At 39.5% G+C, this 26,886-nt stretch overlaps 1 protein-coding gene across 1 annotated transcript in view; it reads left to right on the top strand.

Annotated features, from left to right (window-relative positions):
* The window catches only part of HSD17B12 (hydroxysteroid 17-beta dehydrogenase 12), an 81,830-nt gene that overhangs the window by 35,051 nt on the left and 19,893 nt on the right, over positions 1-26,886 (top strand). The window contains 4 exon segments of the mRNA XM_059474185.1: positions 551-626; positions 14,165-14,275; positions 18,740-18,804; positions 19,682-19,726. Coding sequence (XP_059330168.1) covers positions 551-626; positions 14,165-14,275; positions 18,740-18,804; positions 19,682-19,726 — 297 coding nt within the window.

Consider the following 26,886-nt stretch of genomic DNA (forward strand, 5'->3'; position numbering starts at 1 on the left):
GCAGTGGCAGGTCTGATTTGATGACCAGAGTATGCTCTGGCCCCATCTTAATTTCCTCAGATAGCTTCCCTAAAAGAGTTTTAGAAGTAAATTAACCTTAATACCTATGAGTAGTACAAAGTAAGAGTGGAGCCTTACTAAAGGGAGGAAGTATTGAGTTGCAACACAGGTGTTCAAGTGACCATGGATATCTCAACTTGGCATGATAAACTTCATTATGGATAATAATATCTTTGCTCTGACTTGCAGAGGTAGTGTAAAAGTTCTGTAAAATATCCACTGTTTGTTTTCTGTTTTATAAATGTGCCTATCCACCTCCATTAGATGACTGAGAAGATAGCATGGTGTGAATGGAATTAAATAAGAAATAACATGGAAGTATTTATCCTGGTTTTCCCCTTTGTATCTCTATTTAAAATTGTATTTTTTTCAGACTTGCTGGTCATATATTGTTGAGATGTTTGATGAATTTTGCAATTGCTTTGATTATGATACTAACTTGGAAGTGATTTATGACTATTCTAATGTCTCCTGTTTTGTCTTCTTGCAGTTAGCAAGACGTGGAATGAAGGTGGTTCTAATCAGTAGGTCAAAAGAAAAACTGGACCAGGTTTCTACTGAAATAAGTGAGTTAAAACTTCTTCCCTAAACTTCACTGGCATGCTTATAAATAAATGCAATTGCACATGAATTTCATACATGCTAATATATACAGCTCTGATTTTGAAAAGAGTTTGCTCTTGTGCACAGTGCAAATGTTATAGATATAAGTGGTAAAGGCCTTGCAGTTCAATTTTACAGCTCTTCATATTTAACTTCTGAGAACAATAGGGCTTAATTCTGAAATAAGTACTCCTAAAACTGTTAGTCTTCCATAAGAATAGCTTACCAGGCCAGACTGAAATACCACCTATTCACATAGTAGTAGTTGTCTAAAATCATAATAAGGCAAGAAACATGCAGTCATTTCTCCATCTGAATATTCTCTCTGTTTGAAGCAAGTTTGATTTAATGGGGTCCAGCCATAAGGGTGGTTTCTTTGCAACTAAAAGTTGTTGAAAGTGTTTTCTTTGTTATTTGCTGTCTTACCAAGTATACAGATTTATTGTGGGTAGCTTGTCCCATCTCCCTCTTTTTTGTTTTGTTTGAATAAACTACTCAAATAATATATTAGAGACCTGTAAGCTCTTTTGAGGTGATGAGTGTTCATAGTCATAAGAATATATGGAATGAGTTAATGTGTTTAAGAACGTGTATTAGGGATTGTTTCTTCAGTAAGTGTGTAGTAAATGGCTGTAATGGAAAAATAAGGGAGCAACTTTAGTGTTTCAATCACAAATGGGTATTTCTACAGGATCAGTTAGGAAAAAAACTTCCTCAAGTCTCATGCTGACAAATGATTTCCCAATCAGAGCAAAGTATAATCTAAACCACAAGAATTCCTCTTCTAATCTATATCTCTTTTATTAAGGCATATTTCATGCAAGGTTATTAGTTTGTGTAGTGTATGTCAAGATAAAGTGAGAAATATAACCATGTGAAAAGGTTTTGATAAGCAGGAGTAGAAGTTGTGTACTATAAAACAGGTTTCTCAGCATAATGATGTTGGGCAAAGAAAGCTTTAAGGTGATGCTTCTGTGCTACCCTCTCTTGTCTTGTTTAGGCTTTCTAAAATGGTTTACTCTCTTTCCAAGGTCATAAATGTATAATTTTTGCTTAAATTTACTAAAAAAATCTGTGTATTTGTTAGTGGCACTGTTTTACTATAAAGCATAATCCCCTAAGTAAAGAGTCAACACACTGTGCTGTGTGAAGTTGTAAAGGATTGCTGAGTGAAAGTAAGGATGACTGAAAAACTCAAGGACTTCAACTTGCTAAACAGTAGCTGTTGTACTGAATCTGTAAATTCAGAACATACAGTTCTGTTGATATCAATGTCACTATTTCTGGCTTTTAGTGTCCAATGTAAGATGACATATCAAACTGTTTTCTAGACAGAAAATTATTCTTTCTTATGTGTATGTTTAAGTTGTAAAGAGCATTCTTTCTTAGAGCAAAGTTGTCATCAAGTTCTGTCTTCCCCTGATTTGGAAGTAAGTGGCATTGTTCATTAGTATCCTTCATTTAAGGCAGTCACGGCAGTGTCTGGACCTACCTGTGACACTCTGGGCAGTGTAGTGACAGTGTAAATGCAGCAGAATAGGTGTCACTGCCTGGGTAACCTGTCTCACTGCTGATGCTTGCTGCCCATACATAAGGAAGCTACAACAAGGGGGTGTTTTTTGGTGGTTCACTGCAGTAGCTGGATGATAGTTTGCTGCATTTGTGTGGGCATGTGCAGTCACGTTTCTAGCAACGTTACATAAACTAGTTTTGCTAAGTCAAGCTATAACTGAAAGAAGTTTCTACAAATAGTCTTGTTCAGGAATCAAACACCTATGCATGAAGTGGCAAGCTTCTTGAGGGTGGTCATAACCCTTTCTGTAACAGTCTGGGTATCTCTTTCTCCCTGGGAATTAAGCGTGATGCTGACAAGATAGATAAATCTACTGCTTTGAGCTTCAGCACTTACATGGTAGCTGCTGGGGGAGGCTCTCAGATTAAAAAAATAGGTACATTTCCCTATGTGAAGCAGCCTTTAATACATAATTACTGTTAGGCCTTACCCAAACATTTTTCTGCTTCCTTTCCTAAACCGTTGTGAATTGAGATGACTCATGCTGGGTTTTCAGAACGCTTCTTTTGACAACACTGAGCTACTGAAAAGTATACCTTGTTCATCGTGGCATCTACTGAAGGGTTAGGATAGTCTGCATGAACAAGCAAGCCTGAGTTGCACTTTCAGATCCTGCTAGGTTTTAGCTGGACAGAATTGTCTTGTATTCAGTTCCATGTGGTCTCTGCAGTCTGCTTAGATGTTGTCATATATAAGGTGGGTGACTTTTTTAATGCTAAGTCTGTAATTACCTAAATGGTTCCCTTGCAGGCTTCTAAGGTAACTTTAAACTTCTTTATAGTGGTCCATTGTTCTTCAAATTGGCACAGAGCTTGCTCCTCTTGAGTAATGACTCTTAATCACTTTAAGGAAGAATAGCTGTTTAACTAATTCCAGTTCTTTGAGTTGTGTGATTCTGTGCATGTTTTCAGTTTGCTCCTCCTTTTCGTTAATCAATTTCATGCTTATCCTATTGAATGGATAGATACACTCTGCCATAAATAATGACAGGGGTTTTCAGACTCAGGTGTGTTCGTTCTACTTCAGAAGGCTCATCTGCTCATAGGGTAGACTTCAACTAGGAGTGACATCTATTTACAAAATACAAGTTGTATAACCACCATCATAAGGGACTATGTCTTTCTGCATGTTAAATGCCAGCTGACCTGGAGCAGATTTTTTTTTAATGTGCATATGCACATTAAAGTGGCTGAATTGATGTTATAGGAACACCAGATGTTCTGAATGTGCAGCTCAGTTTGAGCAACAAAAATTAGTGGGTCAATTACAAGTTTTTGAAGACTTTACAAGATTTTTCACTGTGTTTTCAAGCATGTTTTAAAGCTTTTTTTTTTTGCAGAGTACTTAGGTGTTGTAGGATTTGCCGTAAAAGAGAAATTCTGCTTTTTGTTCCCTAAGAAATATGGATATAGGGACAATATAGGACACAATAGGGAGAATATTGGATAATAGAGATACTCTACTAAGAAATAAAGTGTTAGCCACTGACTGAAGAAAAAATTTAGAATTTCCTCTTCAGTCATCATGGACAACCTTTATGAGGAATTATATAAGTTTTATGGAAGTATAATGGATCTTTTAATCAAGTTGTCAGGCACAAGCACAGACGATTAAGGTCACTGTAAAGAAGGCTTCTCTAGTTTAGTTCATGCTGCTTCACTGTTCCACCACTTTTCTGAAGTGTCTGTTGCATTGCATTGTTAAACACTTCTAAACATTCAGGGAGGATCAGGAAGAAAATTTCTCTCTGAATGGAGACAATTGTCTGAGTGCCACATAATGAGTCTATTTCCTGATTTGCTGTATTTAATAATGAGCATGGTCCAAGACATCTCTGGTGCTCTGTGCTAGCAGTTGGTTCTTGAACCATGGATTTGCAGGCAGAAAAGCTTCAGTTACTGCACTGGATAAGTTTGTTCTGAGGGAATTGAGAACTTCACAGGACACTTCATGGAGTTGAGCATGAGCTGCAAAAGCCAGGAAAAAACTGCTACTGCTTGCTGGTGTTTCTGCTTACAAGTCTGAGTAACTACTTACTTGTAGGTGAGTGCATATAAAAGCAACATGGTAGATTTTGTCATCAATTATATAATGAAAGGAAATTTCTATTTACTGCTTTCAAGTTGGTGGTTTAGTTTTACATACACACAGACGATAAAATGGGCTCCAATTAAACTGTTTGAATTTAGAGAAATCAATTGTTTTTCCAATGTATTCTCAAAAATTAACATTTAATAGGAATACCCTATAAGCCTTTCATATTTGGAAACTACATACATACAGCCTTACATGCATTGGGAACTAATGTTCAAAACTTGGATTCTGCTACATGTCTATAAGAAAGTACAAGTTTCTTCTATAAGGAAAGAAAGATTTTTGGCAATTTTGCAAAAATCTATGTAGCTGTTTCATTCCAGTAGCTTTCCTCAGCCCAATGTGTAGTGTGTCTAAGTTGCTTAGTCATGGTAGCTTCATCTTGAGCTACTCTCTAACCCTAAGATTTTGGGTATCATTAAGTGATAACTGTCATGCTTATATTCAGGGTCTCTTGTGTTCTAATACTCTGGCATGATTTTTGAGTGCAAAAATGGGATGTGGTGCCAAACCCAGAAATGTTTCTTCCCCATTTCCTAGGCGGGTGGCTTTTACAGTTTTCTTTTGCTTTCTTGGTGAGCAGGTTGTGGGCAGCATCCTGAAGCAGACGTGATGCTGACCCCTGTGCTTGTGCCCCATCCCTCACCATGACCCACTGCAGCAAATGGGCCATGCTCCCATGGCAAACCTGGCCCTGCAGATGCTCACCTGCACCTCCCTTGGAGCACTTGGCTCCTTCATCTCTGCCCTGTCACTCAGATTTCCTCTCTGCTGCACCCCAGTACATCCTCCTCACATTTTGGAGTTGGCAAGTGAGAATATTTGTGTTTAATAGAGGAGGTTGAAATGCAGACAAGTTCTGAGAGGAAGGGGACATCTTTTGCACAGAAATGACATTCTTTGCACAGAAATGACAAGATTCACTTGCCTGAGCTTAACTTGAAGACTAAGTGAATCTGGCAGTTATTCTGACCTTTTGTGATCTATTTTAAGGTAAATGAATACGTTTGCAGCCTTCTATCACCTGAACCAGGTTCAGGTTGACATACTTGAAATCCTCATATATTGCTTGGACTTGACAAAATAGTTTCAAATATTTTAGACTTGTTTTGATGCACTGAAGTCACCTTTCACATAAAGTTGTAGTGTTGTAGTGTGAGGGTCTTTGATAATGAACTCTTGAATTTAATCTCTGAAGAAAGTTTCCCTTGGATGAAGCGAAGGAAGTTCTCTTGGTTTTGCCTTGTGTGAGCCACTTACTAAAGGAGCAGTTGGTGGGCATTGTAGAGAGTGGACAGAGGATTCAAACTGAATTAACTTTCATTAATTTGTTAATAAATTATGTAGATGACCCTGATGTAAAAAATAGAGCTATTGGAAAAGGAGCTTATTTTTAATATTGAATTTTTGTCTTCTTTAAGAAGAATTCTGATTCTGTGGCTGGATATTTTTCCCGCTTAATCCTTCTTTTTTTATGGTCTTCTCTTGACTTTTCTCATTGACATTTTGTCTGGATTCATTTAAAGAAATTGAACAGACTACTTAGAGAGCAACACTTGACAGATGCCCTGCAGACTACAGGATGCAGTCCTAGAACTACTTCACCTCTTAGGAGAGTTTTGAGGTAGCAGTCTGGTAGGACCATACACAGGTAAATGTTCTGCAGATGACCAGTGATATCCTTGCAGAAGGACTTCCTTCCCATATCATCTGTCAGCATAGGGAGTAACAGATCACGTGTCACAGGTGGTTTTAAGGATGAAAACCAGGAACTTTATTGGTCAGTGTAGGGGTTCCACAAAGCAGTAGGTGAGCTTGCAAGCTCTAGGAGATGGTGCTTTTTCACACCTGGTAGGACTGAGTGAGTTTCTTCCAGAAAGAAGGTGCTTGCTGTGAACCTCACTGCCAGTGTGTTTCTATGCAGTACTTACTAATAGCTAATAAACCCAGGAAGTCCAGGGAAAGGAATGTATGAAGGTTATTTAAATATGAATGCAGGACTTTGGGTTTCCTTGTCTGAATATAAATGCAGCAGAAGTAGCCTCATACTCTGTATATTGTGCCTGTAGGATCAGGACTAACTCTGGGACCTAATGGTTTCTTGAGTCTTAAAGCTTTACATGTTAGGTAATTGGATCAATGGGCAAGTGCCTTCCTTGGTACTTTTGAAAGCCAGAGTTGAACAACCTGGCTTTCAAAAGTATTGAATTGTCTTCCCTGCAAATGTTTGGGGTCACTGCTGCCTCTGCCTGGCAGTAGTTGTGTGGGGGGGATACACTGCATTTTCTGTAATACTCAGGAACATAATGCCTGTCTCTGCTAACAGCCCATCTGTAACATAAGCCTTTAGGGATGCCAAAACAAGAACCTCTGGGCCTTTGAACACCTTGTGTTAACATGTGAGCTGCAATCTATTGCTTATCACTTTCAGTGTAAAATACACTGAACATCACATGAAAAGATAAGTATTGGATTGTTTTCACATTGGATTGGGTGAAAATCTGTTTTGAAAATTTAGTTTAAGCCAACTGGTAGAAGCTGTATTACCAAGGGGCTTAAAATCAGGCCTTTTAAGTGTCCCTGCAAGGAATAGTCTCTCTCTGGCACAAGAAGGGACTATGTGGTGCAAACAGTGCTGTCTTCCTTCTGCAACTTCATTCTATGAATGTGTATTTTAGTCTTATGTCACTTTTTTAGCAGGTTAAGTTCCATTACATCAAGTCCTTTTTATCTGTCAGAGCTTTAAAAATCCCTGATAGACTTCTCTACTGAGGAAATAGTGATAATCGCTTCTATGGTTTTTCATGAATATGTTGTGGTGAGGGAAAAAATGCTAGTTAGTTGCTCTTCCTAGAGAAAGGAAACTCAGTTGATTTGTTCTGCACAACAAATTCTTTAAAAAAAATCCTTGAATATGAGAAATAAACAATTTTCAAATTTGTGTAGCTACTGTATAAAAGTATGCCTACTGTAACTCCGTGCCACACTCCCAGTGCTGAGTGGGTGCTCTATTTTTTTGAGCAGTAGATGGGGACTAAGTAACAATGGATTTTTCCTTACAAGTAATACTTTGGAGAAAATGGAAAACTTGTCCTTTTAAGTGCCTGACTTTGGGATACAGCAAATATTTTACTGTGGATGCTGAATTGGAGCTATAAAAGATAATGCTGAATTAACCTAGAAACTTGTTTCCCTTTTAAAATTTGCTTTAATTCAAGTAGAGTGACTGACTTAAATGTCTTGAAATTTACTTGAGAGTAAGGGCACAATTTCTTTTTGTTAATCCATGGTATGACAGCTTTCAGTCTCTATAAGTGACACTAAGTTCTTCTTACAGTGTATTTTTTCTGGTCTTTCTGGAATTTATTCTGTTGAGCCTAAATCTGAAAAAAAGATGTTGGGCTTTTTAAAAATAATTACGGTTCTAATAAGTATATGGCTGAAGAATTTAGACTCCATTTTGCAAAAAGTGATGCAAAATTCATGTTTACATGTATACACATGTCAGGTGTACACATTGTCACAGACAAAAATAATGGCATTAAGGGAAAGGAAATGTTACAGGAAGTATGGGAAATAGCCCATATGCCCTTCCTAAAATGATTAAGTGAATGAAAAATACCTCTCTTCATGCTTAGTAACAACAAATACATCAATGAATATTTTAAAAAAATCATGGGGGGTTGAAAATAGTGTTGGGGAAAGAGGAGAGGAAGGGGAGTTTGAGAAGCTGCCTACTGCACAATAACAACCTTCCCACGCTTCACGTTGCGCATCCCCCTGAAATAGCTCGGGATTGTGCCCTAGCCCCTCCTTGTGCAGCTTCAGCCAGAGTGGATATTTCGGGGCTGTGCTGCAGAGAGCTATTCTGGGAATCACCACTCCTGGCAGCACAGCTCAGCACGGCTCTGCACGGCGCAGCGCGGGGGCGGCCGCACGTGCGGGGCCCCGGAGCCCCCCGTGCCTGCACACGGGGCCAGGGGTGCGTGGGGAGCTCCGCTCGCCTGGCTGCCTGCAGGCGCTCAAACACTGCCAGCACTCGAGGGTGCAGCCCCCCTGGCTGCCAGCCTCTGCAGCTGTTTGTCACAGCCTGCTTGATTTTGTGTTTTTAGTTAGCTTGGTAATTAGAACAAGCTTGATTTAGAAAAGCTTGCAATGCTGAGCACAATATTTGGGTGAATGGCCTTATTGATTGATCCTGCGTTGCTCAGAATGTGTTTCTGACTTGGTTAGTGTGTTTTAGAAATTGTAATGTATTTTGATGTAATGGAAGTCAGAGGAGAGCAAATGGAGGCAATTATTAATAAAGTGTGTTTTCCCTCTGTTTTGTAGTACTGTACATACACATTAAAAACTTACGCACCCAAATGGCTCAATGGTTTTTGGACTTTGGCTCGGAGAGCTGAAGTCATCTGTGAAAGCTGAGAAGTGATGAACTGACTTTTGTATGTCTGTGTGTATTGAAACTTAAAGTTAACAGAACATTTAAATTAAGATCTGTCATTGTTTTACCTGCTCCACAGCTGTATGTGATTAGATTTTTTTAAAATATTCTCTCTTTTTAAGGAAGCTATTTCTGTGACATTACATGTGCAACTATTGTGCTATGTAAGGAATTCCCTGGAAGTCCTGCATGTGTACTTGAATGAAAGGAATTGGAACCTATTCCTAGAGGCTTTGACCAAGTGTTCATATGCATATACTTAAAACAATTTATGGAAACATAGCAAATACTGTTAAATTGTAGGCAGACATCTTAAGTTATGCAGGAACAGCATAGGCTTCCTCTGCAACAGGTGCAACAGAGCTTCCTTTTAGTGATTTCTTCGATTATCAGTATTCAGCTTTAGAGTTTCAGACCCTTCAAAAAACTAGCTCTTGTTATACCCAGCTGATTTTAACATGCTTCTACGTCTGCTACCACCAGTCTGGAAGTACTTGATACTTCTGGAAAACAAATTCCATCCATCCATGACACTATGAGTTACTTCTGTGAACTCTGAAAGTCCCAAATTGGATACATTCCCAAAATGAATGGCTCTCCCTTAAAACCAACCAAATACTTTGTAGAGCTCTCAGCAGCCACTCTATACTCTTAAATTCTTCATCTCTGTCCTGCATAGAGTACTAAAAAGCAAGGAGGTTTTAATGTTTTGTTTTCATCTCTCAGCTTCTTACCCTATATTGAAAGGTTACAAACTCTGTTTCTGGAGACTGAGTGCTGGATTAGGATGAGTTTTACCACTGCAGTGATACTGGGAAGATGGCATCTTTATTTGTGGATGTAGTTGATTCTCCTTACCTAAACAAATTTGTCCTCTCCTGTATGATGAAAAACAGAGAGCTGTTTTTCTACTGCTTAGAATTTCTGACTGTCCTGAAGCTAAAGACTGAGACTTTTTTTATATTTCTGCAAGCAGTTGAGTTATACTGTATCACTGTGATGGCAATATTTATATTGGCTTTGAATGTAAAGTGGTGAGATGCTTCACTTCTAGCAAGAGTTTTTAATGTCCTTTCCCTGATCTTGGAAGAACCATCCCCATTACCTGCTTACAATGTGGGCCTTGTATCTCAAACATCTCTGCAAAGTTGACTGGTTTTGCCTCAAGGCGCAAATTCAAGCTGTTCCAGCAAACTGCTTTGAAGCAGGTGGTCCAAGAACTAATGTTATTTTATTAGGGATGAAGATCTTGTAATTTTCATGTGTCCCAGCAAGACTTGGTACGACTGACACCCTGACACTGCTTCTCTTTGGTAAACTGAGCTGCTTCTCCTGACCACCAAACTGGTTTATGTTTGCTGTTGCATCGAAATACACAGGCTGGCTCCTCTTGGGGAACCTTCTTTCAAGCGCAGTTTGTCTGTGTCTGAAAACTTCCTTAGCATTTTCTTAGCCAAGAACCAAGATTTCAGGAGGGCTGCTGATTTCAATTATTTGCAAACTTAAAAATACTTTAAAACAAATTTTAAAAAATTGAAAATGGTTGTCTCTTTGCCATTTTACAGTTCTTTGTTATTATTTAGTGTAGCTCACTGTAGTTTCTAGCTTTCCGCTTTATTTTTTTTTTTTAATTACAGTGTGATTTTTTTTTTTTTCCCCCTGGTGTTCTAGGCAATGTGGTGTTATTTTGCAAGTGAATCTTTTTAGTAGACAAGGTGTGCCCTACTTCTCCTGATAGTTAAGATTAGCATTTTCCTTGCATAGCAAGACTGGATATGTTTCCTGTAAGTCAGACATATCTGGCCCTTGGAATTAAGTTTTGCTTCACCTACTGATATTGTAACTGACGATCTTAGATGAGAAATCAGGCAGGTGTTGTCCTGTTGGCTGTTCCTCAGGATGGTTGTAAGGTTTTCTTACGCTTATTTGGAATAAGTAACACCTTAGCTAAGGTTTCAAACACTATTTGGAGTCCTCTTCTGAGGATACTGAAAGTAATGTGTCCTTCAAGGGTTTGTGTGTGAAAGTGTTTGTACTTCTGTTGGTGTGAAGAATGTAGTTAAATAGTGTATTTGTTTCCAGACTGTCTCATCCTGTATTGTGCAGAAATGCACAATGGGAATGTGACTCAGTAAGTCAGTAATTCTTTTACCACTACAAAAATAGCCACTTTTTCAGTTCTCTTATATTCCCCTTTCAGTGTATATCTTATGTATTGCTTTTGTTTGCATGACCACTGTATTGGACTGCACTGTGCCTCTGCCTCTGGAGTCTGTGTTCTTGGGTTGCTCTCTGGATCTTGGGAAGAATACATCCCAGTATCTTCTGCAAAAGTTAATTTCATCTTTTGTCTTGTACACTGTTTACACCAGCCTGCTCTCACTATTGGGACTGTTGGTTCATTTAGCCTTTCCACAGCTGTGAAAATTTGTTTATGGTCTACAATCTACTTCTCAAACGATGCTGTGATTGCAGAGGATTTTCTTGGTTTACCAGGATACTTTTGAGCACGGTTGGTATCTTGCTAAATGATCAGATGTCTTGGCTAAGGTAATACAGACCCTGTAAATTAGCTGGACATGTGAATGTTTAGGTTCAAACTTATTTGTAGGGTAAATATTGTTCTCAACTGAATTTTTTAGTAAATGAGATGATTAGGACACTAGTGTGTCAGAACTGGGAATTGTGAAGGAGATCTGCTGAATGTCCTTTGCCATCCTATGGATAGGTGATGACTGACGGTTGCACAACTACTGACAACCTGGTGCTTGTAATATTTAGTCTCCTGCTAAGGAGTATTTGAAATACCAGTTCCAAAGACAAAACATCAGATCCACTTTTCAAAATATCATCAGGAATGCTGGACATGCTGGCAGGTAATGGCTCTTTCAGGTCCTCTAGCTGTGGCTGCAAATACGGCTTATACCCTTCTTTCACTCCCTGTGGCTCTCAAGTATCTCCTGGTCCTCAAGCTGAAAGCTCCATTAAGGAGTTTCAGATTTTCTCTTGGACAGCAGTAGCCCAGATACCTGATATCCTACATACCCTGGATAAGGACATAGCCTACTTGCTTCTTTCTCTATTACTCTACATCTCAGTGTCTTTTTGGCAGATAAAATAGCAACGTGCTCTACTCTGTTGCAGCCCATCTGTTTGAGAACATCTTAATCCTTAAGATCAAGGAAATTCCCTTTTCCATTTTTTCACGCAGAGCAGAGTACACCTGCTCTTCTCTGCACCTCGTGCTCTGACTACTAGACCAAGTTTACATGGAAGTGACTTAATGTAATTTGCATTGTCATTTGGTTTTTCAGGTGTATCTCATAGTCTTTTCTCTGATGTAGGGGATCCTCCCATCTATTGCAGGTTCTGTGACAGTGCACAGGGTATGAAAAAGTTACAGGATACCTGGAAGCTGTTGTGAAATGGGAAGGGAGGGTTTGATCAGCTGGTGGTATCTGCAGGGGCAAGACAGTCTTGTGTGCTTGTGTGAGCAACTTCACAAAGACCTTGTCCACTCTGGCTATACTAGTGGGCAGCCTTCTACTTCTCACATGGTTTTATACCTTGTACTGTGCATTCTGCCCACAAAGGATGCTGCAGCTCTGTATAGGTGTATTGCTTAACTGCCATAAGTGTAATGGCTCTTTGCTCATTTTCTAAAGGATCAAAGAAGGGCCTCATATAAATAGTAGTGCAAACACTTTTATTTTTGTTTTCTATTTATAGTGTTAGATATAGTAAAGGTATGTATTATTTCTGATAGTATTCAGATTTGTCTTTACTTTGTCCTCTCACTATCTCTGCAGTGATTTCAGGAAGCTTTAAAGACGGATTGGTGGCAATCCTAATGAAGAGTGTTTAGTATAAAAAGGACAGTACCAATTGAGCAAGTTTGTGAGAATGGTGTTTGGGTCCTTTAAACAGCTTGCATTTCACAAAGCATGTGAGTGGCAGTGACAACAGCTGCACTCCCACAAAACAGTTAAAAATGGCACGTGTCTAAAGTGTGTGACTTGGGCTTTGCCCATCCAGTCCACTTGCACATATGAGATGAGCCTCTAATGTTGTCCTTAATATTGTGTCCTGTAAAAAACCAAATGTGTGTGCTAAACATTAGAGCAGCTGTGTTCAAAAATAGACTATTTCTATGCCCCCCCCTCCAGTGTTGAACTTGATTTTCTTCTGACGCGATCACAAGGCTGCTGCTGCAGTAGGGGCTTAATGCTATTTACGTCGTCATTTGACATAGCAACATCTCTCAGGGGATTTTTAAACAATGCAGCTGTTCAGGAGAGATGAAGAGGTTGAGGATGGGAAAAGGAGCAGAAATAATTTCATCTGCCATTAGGGATATTGGGGGGGGAGGGGAGGCAGCGAGCAAACCAGTGAGTTCAGTAGATTCATGATTCTGCATGAATGGATGGCAGGATCATGGGAGTCACGGCTTTCCCTTGAATGGGAAGGAGCATCATGGGAATCTGGCTGCTTCTAATCTTTTTTGTGAATGATTCTTTTCCTTTAACATGGCACTGGTTTTTATGAATGGCTGGGGGCAAAGTGCTGCAAAATCCTTCTTGAGCTGTATACAGGTCCCTTAAGGAATGCTGGGGTGGGAGTCGGGTGCAGCAGAACAGAGATGCTGCAATGTTAAGCTACTGTTCTGTTCTTTTGAAGTCTGAGAGGACATTGTACTGCTTTTAAGTCAATATAATTTAGCTTGATGAAAGCAGAGTTGCTTTTTATATGAAGTATTTTTACTACGTTCCTTCTTGTTTTTCAAAATGTAGTTGCCTACGTGTATTTTTCCTGTTCTAGTAAGGCTGGAGATGACAGCACATCAGAAGGGCTTTGGAATGATCAGATTTGAAGTTCTGCTCTTCTTGTTCACCCACACATTCTCTTTTTGGTACATGTTCAAAAAACTAAAGATTCAAAATGTTTTATGGGACCAGAAGTAAGAATGAAAAGGGAGGGCAATACAGAATTGTTTTGCTTTGTCTGAAGCAATTAATTTGCCATTTGGCTTAAGTTGAAAAAAAATGTTCTTGTCAAGCTGTACGTGAATGCTGTTGTGTACATGTGCTTCCAGATTTCTCCATTTTTCTGTTCTATGCAAAAATGTATCATTTGCTATCTTGCCACCTTTCTTGTCTCTTACAAATAAAATGTGCAGAATCATTTGAGAATTTATGTTGTCATCAGAAGTGGCTTAATGTCATGAACTTCTGTGCAGGTAATGTTAAAATTCAAGGATTCCTCTTGCAGAGGTGAAAATGTTCCTGTGTAATGATAGCTACTTAAAATGTTTTGTGAAACCTAATAACTGATACAGTCTTAATATCTGAATGGTAAACTATTTCAGACTTCTCAAAACTGTTTTATTCTAGGGGAGAAGTACAAAGTGGAAACAAAAGTCATTGTGGCAGACTTTGGAGAGAGAGAAGATATTTACAATGGAATCAAAACAGGATTGGAAGGCCTGGAGATTGGTGTTTTAGGTTTGTATCTGATATTTCTAAATCTTTCATTGTGGTGTTTTGTCTTGATGTGTCTACTGACTTCTTCCCATATTGAAGTTTATTGAGACTAATTCACAAAAACTATTATTTGTCTGACTAGGGCTATGTTGCTGCATGCTTGAGGTGTTTTCTAGCTTGCTGTTGATACACTACATGAGATGGTCCTTGCATGTGTGCCTACTTTCTAGGAACTTATGATGTTTATTGAATGTGTTCAGTGTGTTATTCTGTGATTGTTAAAGGCCTTTGACTGCAGCTTGTGACTGCAAATACTGTGATGTGAACACTCGGGGTTGTTGAGCCTGGAGAAGGTCCCTCTCCAGGGAGACCTTCTTGTGCTCATTCAGTACTTAAAGGAGACTTGTAAGAAAGATGGGGACACTTTTTAGCAGGGCTTGTGTAATAGGCATGTTGCAAGGAGCAATGGCTTTAAGCTAAGGGAGTGTATGGTTCTATTGTATGTATTGTATGGTTCTATGATGTAATGCCATCTTAGGTCCTAAGCAAGCTTCACATACTTATCTTAGGAGTTATTCAGTTAGGAGTACAGCCCTGTGGGAGAGCCATGAACTTTTAATTACAGAGCTCTTGAAATTCAATCATTACAATAGAACATCAAGTAACTGTCTCCTGCTTCCAAAGTCCTGAGCCTTTTCTGTCCATGTTGGTAAGCTGTCTCTTTTGCTGATAGGACAATATGCATGAGTATGGTTTGCTACATCACAGGAGTGTAAGTGGTGTGGGAGTCCCTGAAAAGACAAGGTGATCCCTCCAGTTACTTTGTCAAATGTAGAACTGAGGTGATTTCAGGTAGGTGTTTTATCACAAGCTAAGAAGAGTTTCAACATACCAGCAGCTTAACTGAATCCTTTTTGAACAGGGGGGTAAAGGCAATTACTTATTGGTTTTCTGTTTGGTTTTCTTTCCCCTTGGAAACATATATATTTGTGCATATCCTGTATTTCTGTGGTTAGTCAGTATAGGGATAAGAACCTGTGATGGTTAAATACATGGAAAAAATCATGTGACTCAGACATCTACTAGAACCTGTCATCTGATAAAGCACTCCTCACTACAAAACTCATTTTACTAATCTGAAGTGCAGTAATTGGAGCTTTAACTGTGGGGTGTTTTAGGTGTATTTCAAAACAAATTTGTTATATATATGATAATATACTGTATGAACTTTGTTGCTAGTAGATGAATCTTGTTGTCCAATGTTTGAAAAGAATGCTTAAGAAAATAGTGTATATAAAAATGCAATTAAAAATAACATTAAAGGATAAACCCCAGAATGCTCCCTACTACTTCTAACAGACTTGAGTACATACAACTCAAGGCATCCAGCATTTAATTGCTATAAAAATTCAAAGCCATTGAAGTAACTTCAACTGCCAAGGATGTGTTTTGTGTAAAGAGTAGTCGTGACACAGCTGTGAATGCCTTGTTTCTTGTTTCTGAAGGAAATAAGTTCCAAAGAAACTTTGAAGAGTAAAATTAATGTACATTCTAATCTGTCCTGTCAAAATCCACTCAGGGACTCTAAGGCTTGCAAGCTGCCTGTCACGTAGCAATTGCTGCAGACTGGTAGAGGATTTAAATGTCTCAAAACACCAGCAAACCTTTTACTGTGCTAGGTACATATCCACACTGGAAGGGTTTTTATTATTTCTTAGGTTGTGATTAGGTTATGGTGATCTACAAAATAATGAAAATCTGACTTTTTATAGCCTTACACAAACTGGGCACTAAAGCAGTGTGTGTGTGTCAAGTTTTGTGTAAGCTCATTACAGGAAAACAAAGCACATTCCTTAAACAGAGCCTGCTTCTTGCTTTTATTTGCTTGATCGCCTAGGCTAAAAACATGGTAAAAATGGCAATTAAATGCTCTGGAGTTGTGTATTCCCTAGCTGAGTTCCTCTGCTTTTTTGTTTTTCTCGCAGCCATTGTCAGTGTAGGTTTACAAAAACCTCTATTCTAACTAGTCCCCTGCAGTTTTAGTAGGTGTTGTGCCCAAGATCACCAGATTACATGATATGTGGGTACTGGCTTTCCCCCAGATATAGCTGTATTAATAGCAACCATTTCCAATGTAATTTTTCCACACAGATGATGGCTACTCCTGTAGGATAGTATTTTAATACTTTTATGATAATTAATCTCATGCTTTAGTGCCTTAGATTTTAAATTCTGTAATATTTGTTGGAATCCAGACTGTAGTTTTTGTTGAGCTGTGTTTTCCATGTTAGTGTGAGGGAAAACATGGATTTAAATGAGAACAGCCATAAGGGTTGAGTTCTCAGGTTCCTATTTTCTTCTTTCAGGTCTCATCTGGAACAGTAGGTATGAGAAGCATTGGTAGCACAGCACAGTTGCCAGTGATCAGTGCTGATTATTTTTTAACCTTATACTTGGAGACATAGGAGTCTCCACACATACTATTCAAGAATGAGCTTCTAATTATGGAGTTGCTCAGAGTCTAACTAAAGTACTTACAGATTGAAATCCTTGTAAACTTCTTATTTGGAAGCTTCTTCTCACCCACGTAGGAAGGCTAAAAGAGTTTGCATAATGTTTTGCTGTGTGTTCAAAACAGCGTCTGTCAGTGACTTCGAACATGTGCTAGCTACAGCAATATGTTAAACAAGCAGAGGTGGGAAATCTTCCTTTTGCCATTCTTAAATAGCTCTGATCATTGAAAGGAGTTTGTGCTGGACAGTATCTTACCCTGTTGCTATCCATTTTTTTCTAGTTAGAATATGGTGGTGCAACCCAAAACCTGATTTTTAATGGTCTGTTACAAACTTTCAGCAGAGATGATTGCAGAAAATGGGACCCAGTCAGCAGTAAGGGGTGTGAATTCCGTGTGACTGTCTCTGTAGCATGAATCATATAAGCATTCTAAATTTGGACAGAATTGCCAAGATTAGTCCCATAACCCTGCCACAATTCATAGCCAGAATCCTTTCTAGAGAGATGGAACGAAAAATAGTTTATTTTTGGATGAAAAGAAGAAAAAAATTTGGTTCACTCTGGCAGTAGCCAGACTGTATCGCCTTCCTTTTAAAAACTTTTCACTCTTTCTAAATACAGCAAATGTCTGCTGGGATTTTGCCAACTCCATGTTCCCCTCAATTCCTCACCTCAATTTTTAAAGGTTATCTAAAAGTTAAAAATTTGAAACACACAGCATGACTAATGAACTTCCATTTGTACACTAAGATCTGGACTAAAAGAGCTTGAGGGAATTCCGAATGAAGTTGGTGCACTTTGCCAGAATCTCTTCCTCCTGTTTCTTGCACATCCTGCATCTCTGTTGATACCTAAATTATCTTTCAGGCTGGGTCTTAAAACGATAGCTTTTGGCACAGATGGAGGGGCTATTTTATTTTATTTTTTGAAAAAGCCATCCGTGCCTTTTGACGACGTTTCTTGTCCCCGTGCAGATTCTGCCTGGAGGTGCACAGTGCTGCTGAGCATACACAGCACTTGGGGATTCTCTGGGGTGTAAGACACTATATAAATGTAAAATGTTGCCACAGCAACCACATGTCACGCGATTCACTTGCGTAAGATGAACAACAGATACTTAGGAAGCGGAGATCCCTTTTGGTTGCTGCTTTTTGTCTCCATATCAGTGTGCTCTGCGGAGTTCGAGGCTGCAGAGCAGCTCTGTTTTCGAACAGAATTAGAAGTTTTCTCCTCTTGGGGCCGGGATTTAGAGAACGGGTTGTTGGTTTCACGTCCGAGAATAAAACCGTGCCAGTGTAAAGTATTGAAAAAAGCGAATCGAGGAGGTTTGAGTAACTCGGTGCAGGTGTGGGGGTGACGGGGAGGAGGGTTTCCCGCGGCAATCTCCGCGCAGGGAGGCCGGGCAGCGGCGCGGGGCCCCGGCCGGCGGCTCCCTCTCCCCCGCGGGGCGCGGCGGCGCTCGGGGCGGGGGGCGCGGGACGCGCCGCGCTGGGCTCTGCTGCCACCTGCCGGCCGCGCCGCGCACTGCGCCCCGCTCCCCGCCCCGCCGCGCCGCTCCCTCCGCGGGGTGTGCGGCTGGGCTCGTAGCGCGCTTGGGGTATTGATTTATCGGGAAAAAGGTGTGAAACGGCTTCACCGCTGCCCCGCCACGCAGCTGCTCTCTGCCTCGACACCCCGCAGACACCCCCGCTGGGGGCAGAGGCAGCGCCGTGCCCCCCGCGCTGTGGGGCGTGGGTGCGAGGTGGGGAACTCGGCAGCTGGTAAACAATGCAGAACTAACGCTCACGCATGAAAATGGCCCGTCCGTGTGCTCCCGCCCTCCACCGCGGGCACCCGGGGATACTGACACTGAAGGGAACTCGGCCAAAGCACTTAGAATGTCATAAATGCAACATTTTAAGCATTTAATTGCTTGAAAATTGCCATTAATCAGGGGGCATCCATGTGATCTCATTCATCCTTCTCTTTCAGTCAACAATGTGGGAATATCCTATGCTTATCCTGAATATTTTATTGATATCCCAGAGCTGGAGAAGGTAAGTGCTTTTGTGGTACCTTCTAGTGTTCTACTGGGGTTAGCAGATATTTCAGAAGTATTTAGGTTTGGTTAAGGAACCCACATAATGAGGTTTTCTGGTTAGAATTAAGTGTTCAAAAGCTTGGAGATTTCCATAAGCAGCATAACACAATGCTGATGATGGCAGTCTCACTTTTTGGTGGTGTTCTTTATGTACTCTTCCCTGCTGCTTCTGCTCCTGTCCCTGGTCTCATCTGGCTGTTGTTTATGAGCTGCTTTAGCTTGTCCTGGAGCGCTTCCTATGTGACTGAAGGGGGGAGCAAGCAATTTCATGGATGAAAGCTGCATAGTCCATAACACTTAAAAACTTAATGTGACCATTTTAGACAGTTCATAATGTAGGGACAATCTTGGTTGTACTGGATACATAGAAAACTCTGATTATGAACAATTTCACTGGTGCATGATTTTCATTCTGAAACCCCTGTAGCTCACTGGGTCCGCTGTGTTTTCTGCTTAAGTGTTGCTAAATATATCCGAATAAACTTAAAGTCACTGAAATGGTGAAGAGTAAAATAAGTAGTTAATTTTAAAACACGTGTCAAAGGTAAGAATTTATTAAAATTCATAAGTACTGAATAGTGTTAGGAAATAGAGTGTCAGTGTGATACACCTGTGTGGTTCTATATTTAATGCAAGTCCCTAATCAAAGATGAAACCTGACCAAGAGCAATTCATAGACTTTGCTTTGAAAGCCTGTCACTGTTCCTGATACTTTAGCAGGTAGGCAAGGAGAAAAGGCAGATAATTTATCCTGGCACTTAAGCCCAGAGGATGTATAAATATTGTTCAAATAACTTAAAATGAGTGAACCCCAAAACTTTGTTTTCTTGCAGACGATCGACAAAATGGTTAACATTAACATCATGTCTGTTTGTAAGGTAAGTTAGCAACACTTCTTGATAATTCAAAACCAGAAAACAAGACTCAGTTGTCTGAGGGAATTACTTTGGCCTGTTAGGCTACAGGTTCACTTTTTGTCTTGGAGAGAAACCCAGCGGTTCTAATTGGAATATTGGACTGTTCTGATTGATGTGTGAAATGTAATTTGTTGCAAAGATGCCTATTAGCTATTTGAAAGGAGCAAGGTAAATACACAAAACAGCACCTAATGATTTTTGACAATTGTTCTACTAGTCCTTGTAAATGCTTCTTTCTTCTTCCCCTGCATCTGTGTTTCTTGGGGTGGGCAGCCCTTATCTCTGCATGTCTAAGGTTTTTGTACACTAGTGAAAAGGTGCTTCATTTTTTTCTGCAAAATAAATGAGCAAGAGGGAAAACCAAACTCACAGAAGCATGCATTAACTTTACTTCAGAAGTTACCTTCACTTTTGAATATTTAAACGGAAGGTTTTATTGAGAAGAAATCAGCATGACTTGAGGCTAAAACATATGGCTGTTCTCTTGCTGATTAACATGAGGCCCGTTCAAAAATAAGATTTTCATCTTAGTATATCAAAGCTTAAAAAAGACAGAGGAAATAGTTGCTTACACGTCACAGGGATGCTGTTAGTGTGTTAGCAGTGTGTGCTGATGGAACTCCTTGTGACTATTGGCTGCTAACCTTCTGCATACAGAATACACTGCATAACAGTGTATCTCTATCAGCTGAGGGTTAACCTTCTGCCTCAAAGCTAAAATGTTAGAGGTTTCAAAGATGGCTCTAAAGATTTTTTTGCAGCTCTTCTGATTAGGTCAAGTACTAAATTCATCTAGTACAGTTCTTTTGGTGAATCTAAACTCTGGTTTCCATGTGAGGAGGCACAGCACCTCTTAAAACAATGCTTTAATAAGATTCTCACACTTTATTAAAACACAGACAAACAATGAAAATGCAGCCGTTGCATGACTGAATGGGAGTTGGTAATGTCAGCTTGCTGCTGCACGCTCTTACATCTGTGTGTGTTTGATTTGACATCTCAGAACTACTTGCTGGAAAGTTAGAAATGCTCTTAACAGTGAGTCTTCAGAAGCCTTTCACCTGGAAAATGACTGTGAGCCTGACAAGTACAGATTTTCCAGTTGACCAAGAAGGACAATCCATGGTGTCTTGTTGTCCCCCTACAGGATCAGAGAAGTCAGTTATTAATGAGTTTTCTCTTAAGGAAAATTTCTCTTAAGGAAGTAATTTAAGTTAACAGAGCTGCATCAGGTGTACATCTGAAGAAGTGTCATGCACAGACCTCCTCTGCTGAGGTGTGAGGTCTGTGCTGTGCCAGCAGAGGGAGTGCACTATTCAGTGATTAAAAGAATTTGGGGTGTCAGTCTTCCTGGGAGCATTTTGTGAGAGTAGAAAAGTTACAGATTAACTACTTCAATATGTGTTTCTGAAGATGGGAGGGTAGAGTAGTAGTTTAATTCAGCATACACCTTTAGTTCCAGAGATGCAGCTAGACTGTGTTGTTTTCTAAAGTAGACTAATGCTTTAGTTATAGTGTCAGTGTTTATCAACAATTTTACAAAATTGTCATACAGCTTCTTGTAAAATTTGCATCCTCTCAACCTCTTCAAATTTCTAAAATGGCTATTTTTGCACATGCAGAAACTTACTCAAGATCTGCTTGCTGAGTGTTAATAGTGTTTTTGCTTCTGTTTGAAAACTTTTTCCTTGACTGTGAATAACTCCTGCTACTGCATTTAATCAGAATTTGAGCATAAGATTCCAAGCTTGCAAATGTTTTCTCCTGCACGAGCGTGTTGTGTAATTAAACAGTAGGCATGCCAGATGCTTAGTGTTTTGGGGAGAAGAACACATTAGAGATGTGTGCCATCTGTAAGACACTTTTTCAGGAGAAGCCATAGAACTAGAGAATCATGGTAGGAAAAAAATAAATTTATGAGAAGTCTGTTTATGGTTTTATGCAGACTTTTAGGATGTAATCCTGTGAATATTTAGTTCTGTTTTTAGTTCTGTTTTTGAGGTTGATACCATCTCTTTTTCATATATGTGTGTGTGTATGTTTTTAAAAACAGTAATAAAAATATTCTCTCTTCTTATCTGACTAATAACATCAAATTTGTGATGGAAGAGAGCACAAGTTCTTAGGCAAGAAGCTGAAGGTCTGCTGAAGTGTGAAAGTACAGGAGAAGCAGAGCTACTACCTGTTCACACTCTACCCACAGTATCTCCAGATCCTTCAGAGATGGCATATAACTTGTGCTGTTATTTTCTAGAGCATTGGCATCCACTTCCTTGCCTTTTGGACCAGCCTTTCTCAGAGCCTAAAAGATGCTGATATCCCTGTCCTCTCAGTAACCTGCACCATGTGCCATCAGCAGCACCTTTTGGACAGCACAACTCTTCTGGTGTGCATGTCAAGTAACTCCAGTTCTGGCTGAAACACCCCTTGGACTTGCAGTAGGAAAGTCTGGATAGTTAGCACAGAAATGCTGAAATCTGTTTTATTGCTCTAAGTATAACTTTTTGATCCATCTTTTTCTTCATTAGTCAGCTCATTGGAGTTCCTAGGGGATATGCAGTGTGTGAGAAGGGGTACACTGAGAGAGAAGACAAGATCTTCACCTCCCAAGACAAATTTGCAGCCTAGATGGTCCTGCTGTTCAGATTTTTCCCAGCTGCAAAGTATCTAATACTATGGAATTTTGGCAGCTGTTTTGAAAATTTGTTCCCAGTCAGACTTTTTAAAATCTGTCTTTCCCAAATCCTCTTCCATGCTCCCCTGCCTGCCCCCATCACGTCCTTAGAGCACTGTTGGATTACATCACCCATGAACCATGAAGTCATGCAATTTTGGGGTTCACTCAGTCTGGCAGGAAGTGTTGATTACAGTGATGTGCCTTTAAAGCAGCCTGTACATCACTGAAGATAAGCCACATAAAACTACTTGAAACATGTTGGAAATCTCATGTCTTTTAAAATGCTGGTTAAAAAATTGACAAAATACCATCTTCTCCCCCAGCCAAAGTAGATGCTTTTTAGGCAGTCTGGGCAATATCACATTTTTATGGTGATGTGCAGTGCAGGAGTTACTCTGGTCTTCCTATAACACACAAAAAAATAAGTGTTACAGGTCTTGATGCCATAAATAGCACAAAAATTTTTCGTTTGTGGTATTTTCTCAGGAGAGCTTGAGACTTAATACAGTCATATACAAGGATTGAATTGACAAATAAATGAGGAAGAAGATGAGGTAGTAAATGTGGTTTCATGGTTCTTGTCCTAGTCTGATCTCAAGCTTCTGGAGGCATTTAAATAACAGAACTTTAATGGTTGTTGGTAGCAGTTCAGGTAATGTGGGTTTGTATTACAACTTTTGGATATCTTTTTGCATTTTGAGACACAAATATTAGTGGCATTGAGTGAAATATTAGGTCAAAATCCCTGGGTTTTTTCATTAACCAGCAAGTGTTCAAGTGTTCATCTTTCATCTTCTTGAGTCAATTCATCTTTGTATTTTACAGCCTTTAGTTTCACTTGGGAAAACAAACTTGGTTTGGCTGTTGGCTTAATGTCCTGAAAGCCAAGGGTGCCAGAACTGCTTTCCAGTGGAAAAAGTGGGTAGGTAATGAGCACAGAGAATAGCTTCAAATGCTTCCAGGAGGCCTTGTTTCTCCTTTGAAAGCTGCAAGAGTTACTTGCTATGGAAGGAACTGCAAGTTTGTTATTTCTTTTGCAGCATCACAATATGCTAATTGCATTGGGAGTGAGACATAAGCTTATGTTCTCTTGAAAAATAAGCAGGACTAAACAGTTGAGGGAGTGCTGGCTTAGTGGTTGATTAAGCAAGGAGCTGAATTAGTCTGCAGGCTGTTATATTGTAGGGGGATGCAAATTTTAGGCTTGCAGGCCAGGCTTTGCTTGGAAATTGGCATTAACAGATGAAGCAGGAGAGTAAATGATGTCCATGTCCGTCCCTTCTGTGGTAGTTGTCATGTTGATGACTTCACTCATGTTTTATACTGAGTGCCAATGCAAAAGGCTAATAGGCCTTACCACATCAAGGATTTTTGTTGTCATATTTGAGATGCTTTTAATTTTCTCGAGATTTTAGAATACTTAAATCCTTCTGTTTAACTGAGAGATCTGCTGTCAGCTGCCCCCTTAATGGAGGAGAAGTAAGAGGTGAGTACCACCAGGCTGTGAATCCCAGGCAGGACCTGGAAATGACTACTAGAAAGTCTGAAACTGCGTTTAGGAAAGAAAGCAACAACAGAACCCAAAACCAATATAAAATTGAAAGGAGGAGCAGAAGTTTAGTGAATTTGAGAAAGAGGGGAAATATTCTTATGCAGGCCTGTATGTAGAAAGAAGAAAAGCCTGGGGAGCAGCAATCCTGAAAAGACAGTAGGAAATGGCATCTGTCAAACTCCAGTGTGTGTTCAGATGGGCTAGTGCAGCCTAAGACTGCATCTGTAAAGGCACCTTACCAGAAATCAGGTGGTAGTTGCTTGTCCCCTGCAAGAACCCTATGTGAATTTTTGTATTTGTGGAAAGGGTCACAGTAAGTGGAACATAATTCTAAGGACAGTGGCAACACTGACTTGTAAGAAGAGATCACTGTGTGTGTATTCCAGTCTAGCCTAGAGATTTTTTACATTTATATACAAAGTCATAATCAAAGAAGGGGTTGATGATTTGACCAAGTACATAATACAAGTTTAAAACAGAGAGGGACAGTTACCAGTGCTTGGAAAACAAGTAAGCCTCCTGTGAAGGTGGTTATGCATATCATTCAGATGGTCCAGAGGGAGAAATTCAGTGCTGTGGTTTCCCACCTTGCTGACTTTGAACTTGAGAGTGTGATACACAGAAAGCTGTAACTGTAATAAATATTTTTAAGCAATAGTCAGAGAAACACTGGGGGGTTTTGTTCAAAGTACAAGTAACTTGGGGAAATTAAGGAAATCCTATAGTTCTGTGGCTTTCTGTAGATTTGGGGTTGACACAAACACATATTTTGCCTCTTGAAAAGAGAAGCAAGTCCAGCCTTATTATTTGAGCTGTTTTTGTCCTGTGTAAAGCACAAGAGGACAATTTTGACAGCTTCTGGTTTTTAACTTGACTCCAAAAGTTTGTGCTCTAAACAGGGACAACTTTCTCTTGTAAAACTGTTGCTCAGAGGAAAGTCACTGAAAATGAGCATGCCTTGTTACTTTCACACTTCCCTTTTTATAACTGGTGCCCCTGACACGGCTACATGGGTTACTGTGTGAGTTGAGCTGACCTCAGGTTTTTACAGTAGGAAAAAGCTGACCTTGCTAGTTTTTACAAATATAAATAATTCTTGTTTGGCTTGGGGTATGAGCTGTGTTAAGAAGTTACTGTTCTTAAGAGAGACACATTAAAAAACTTTATAGATGCTGAGAACAGACCTCACAATCAATTTAAATGCCAGTGCATGAGAACAGGTCTTTAGATTTTTAGTGTACCCTCTGTGTACAAGGGTGCCAGTTAATTTTGTTAAACAACTACTGCATCTGTGAGCTTGTGTGAATCCGCTGGACTTGTCTCATGGTAGCAATGATGTTTTTGTATGAGTGGGTGCACCACAGGGAATTCCTGATCTTTAAAAAGTTATGTTGCTCTGTGTTGGTAAAATTTCACCCCAGGTTTTTGAGTCAGGGAAGCTTCTTAGCTGCATAACACTGTAGCAAACTTGTCCAAATTCTCAAGCCTCACCCTTTTTTTTTTATTTGTATAGCTCTAGTTACAGAAAGGGTACCATTATATTCTTTTGAAGTGGAAATAATGACTTGCAGTTGTAACATCATAGAATGATTTGTCTTTATGATTTATATTTGTAAATATACAACTGTGGTGTTAGGTTTCTGATGTTGTATAACAGTTGTTATAAGGTCACAGGGTGACTTTGAATATTTATCTTACCATTTCCTGCTGTATTTTAGTCGTCTGAGTAACATCACTTGAAAAATATTCAAAGTTTTGCATATTATTATTCTTTTCAAAGGCTCCACTTCTGAGCTATTGATTGGACCAGATTGAGAAAAGACTATAATGCAGTGATAACTACGAATGGGAGGTTTTCTTCTGAAGAAAAATCACTGGAAACCCATGGTTATGACTTCCAACTATATTTGCTCATCCTCTAATTGCAGCTTTTAATTGCAGTGCCTGCTTTAGAACATAAATCTAACCATAAGTCTGTGCATCCTTGTATTTGCAAGTAGGAATCTTTGCTTTGTTAGGTCTAGTTTTTCCAGAACTAGAAGGTAGAGGACAGATTTGGTAAGGAAGAGTGGACAATGCAACCAGTGCTTGCCAGGAATGTAATAAATGCAGTTGAAAGGACATAAGGAAATTATAGATGCCTATAAAAGATTATTGAACTGGTCTGTAATCAATCTCTACTTAAAGTTAGTCATTTGCCTTGAGCATCCTGGAATTTGAGATCTGGATAGGTAGGTGTGAAAGAAGTTGACTTAAAAACAAAGCAATTCTCCAAACCAAAGGAACTAAACCCCAAATTCTGTGGTAGCATTATGAATGTACGTGAAATAATTGGAAAACACATAAAAAACTTAGAGTGCACCAACCACTCTTCATGATTGTGTGCTAAACCTAACTTTTAGCCAGACTCTGTAAAATATCAAATATTAACAATTTATTGAGCTGAGTAGTCTGTCCTGAACCAATTTGTCAGATGCACATGCTCACTCTGCTCTAATGCAAATTTTCAGAAAGAAAAACCACTTTGTTTTAGATGAGCAGTTTTCATGTAGCCTAACTGCTCGTCTGGAATTACCTGAGTTTTCATTCATTCTTTCAACTGTAGCACACATTTCTGTGGAATAGTATTCCTTCATAAAAATGGTTATGTGAAGGAAGCCTAACCATGTTCAGCAATCACCAACTGAAGGCACTCTTTTTAGGTTATCTCCCAACCTCTCCTTTAGGCTTCCTGATACTTCCTTCTGCCTGTATTAAATTGTCTTCCAAGAAACAAACACTGCTGTAAAGTTCTCTGACATCCTGCATGCAAATTCCTATAGATTGACTTGCAAGGCTTTGCCATTTGTGAGCTACACACCATTGCAGAATTGACTATCTCTAAACAAGATC

Source organism: Ammospiza nelsoni, chromosome 6 (assembly GCF_027579445.1).
Source record: "Ammospiza nelsoni isolate bAmmNel1 chromosome 6, bAmmNel1.pri, whole genome shotgun sequence".
Lineage (NCBI taxonomy): Eukaryota > Metazoa > Chordata > Aves > Passeriformes > Passerellidae > Ammospiza > Ammospiza nelsoni.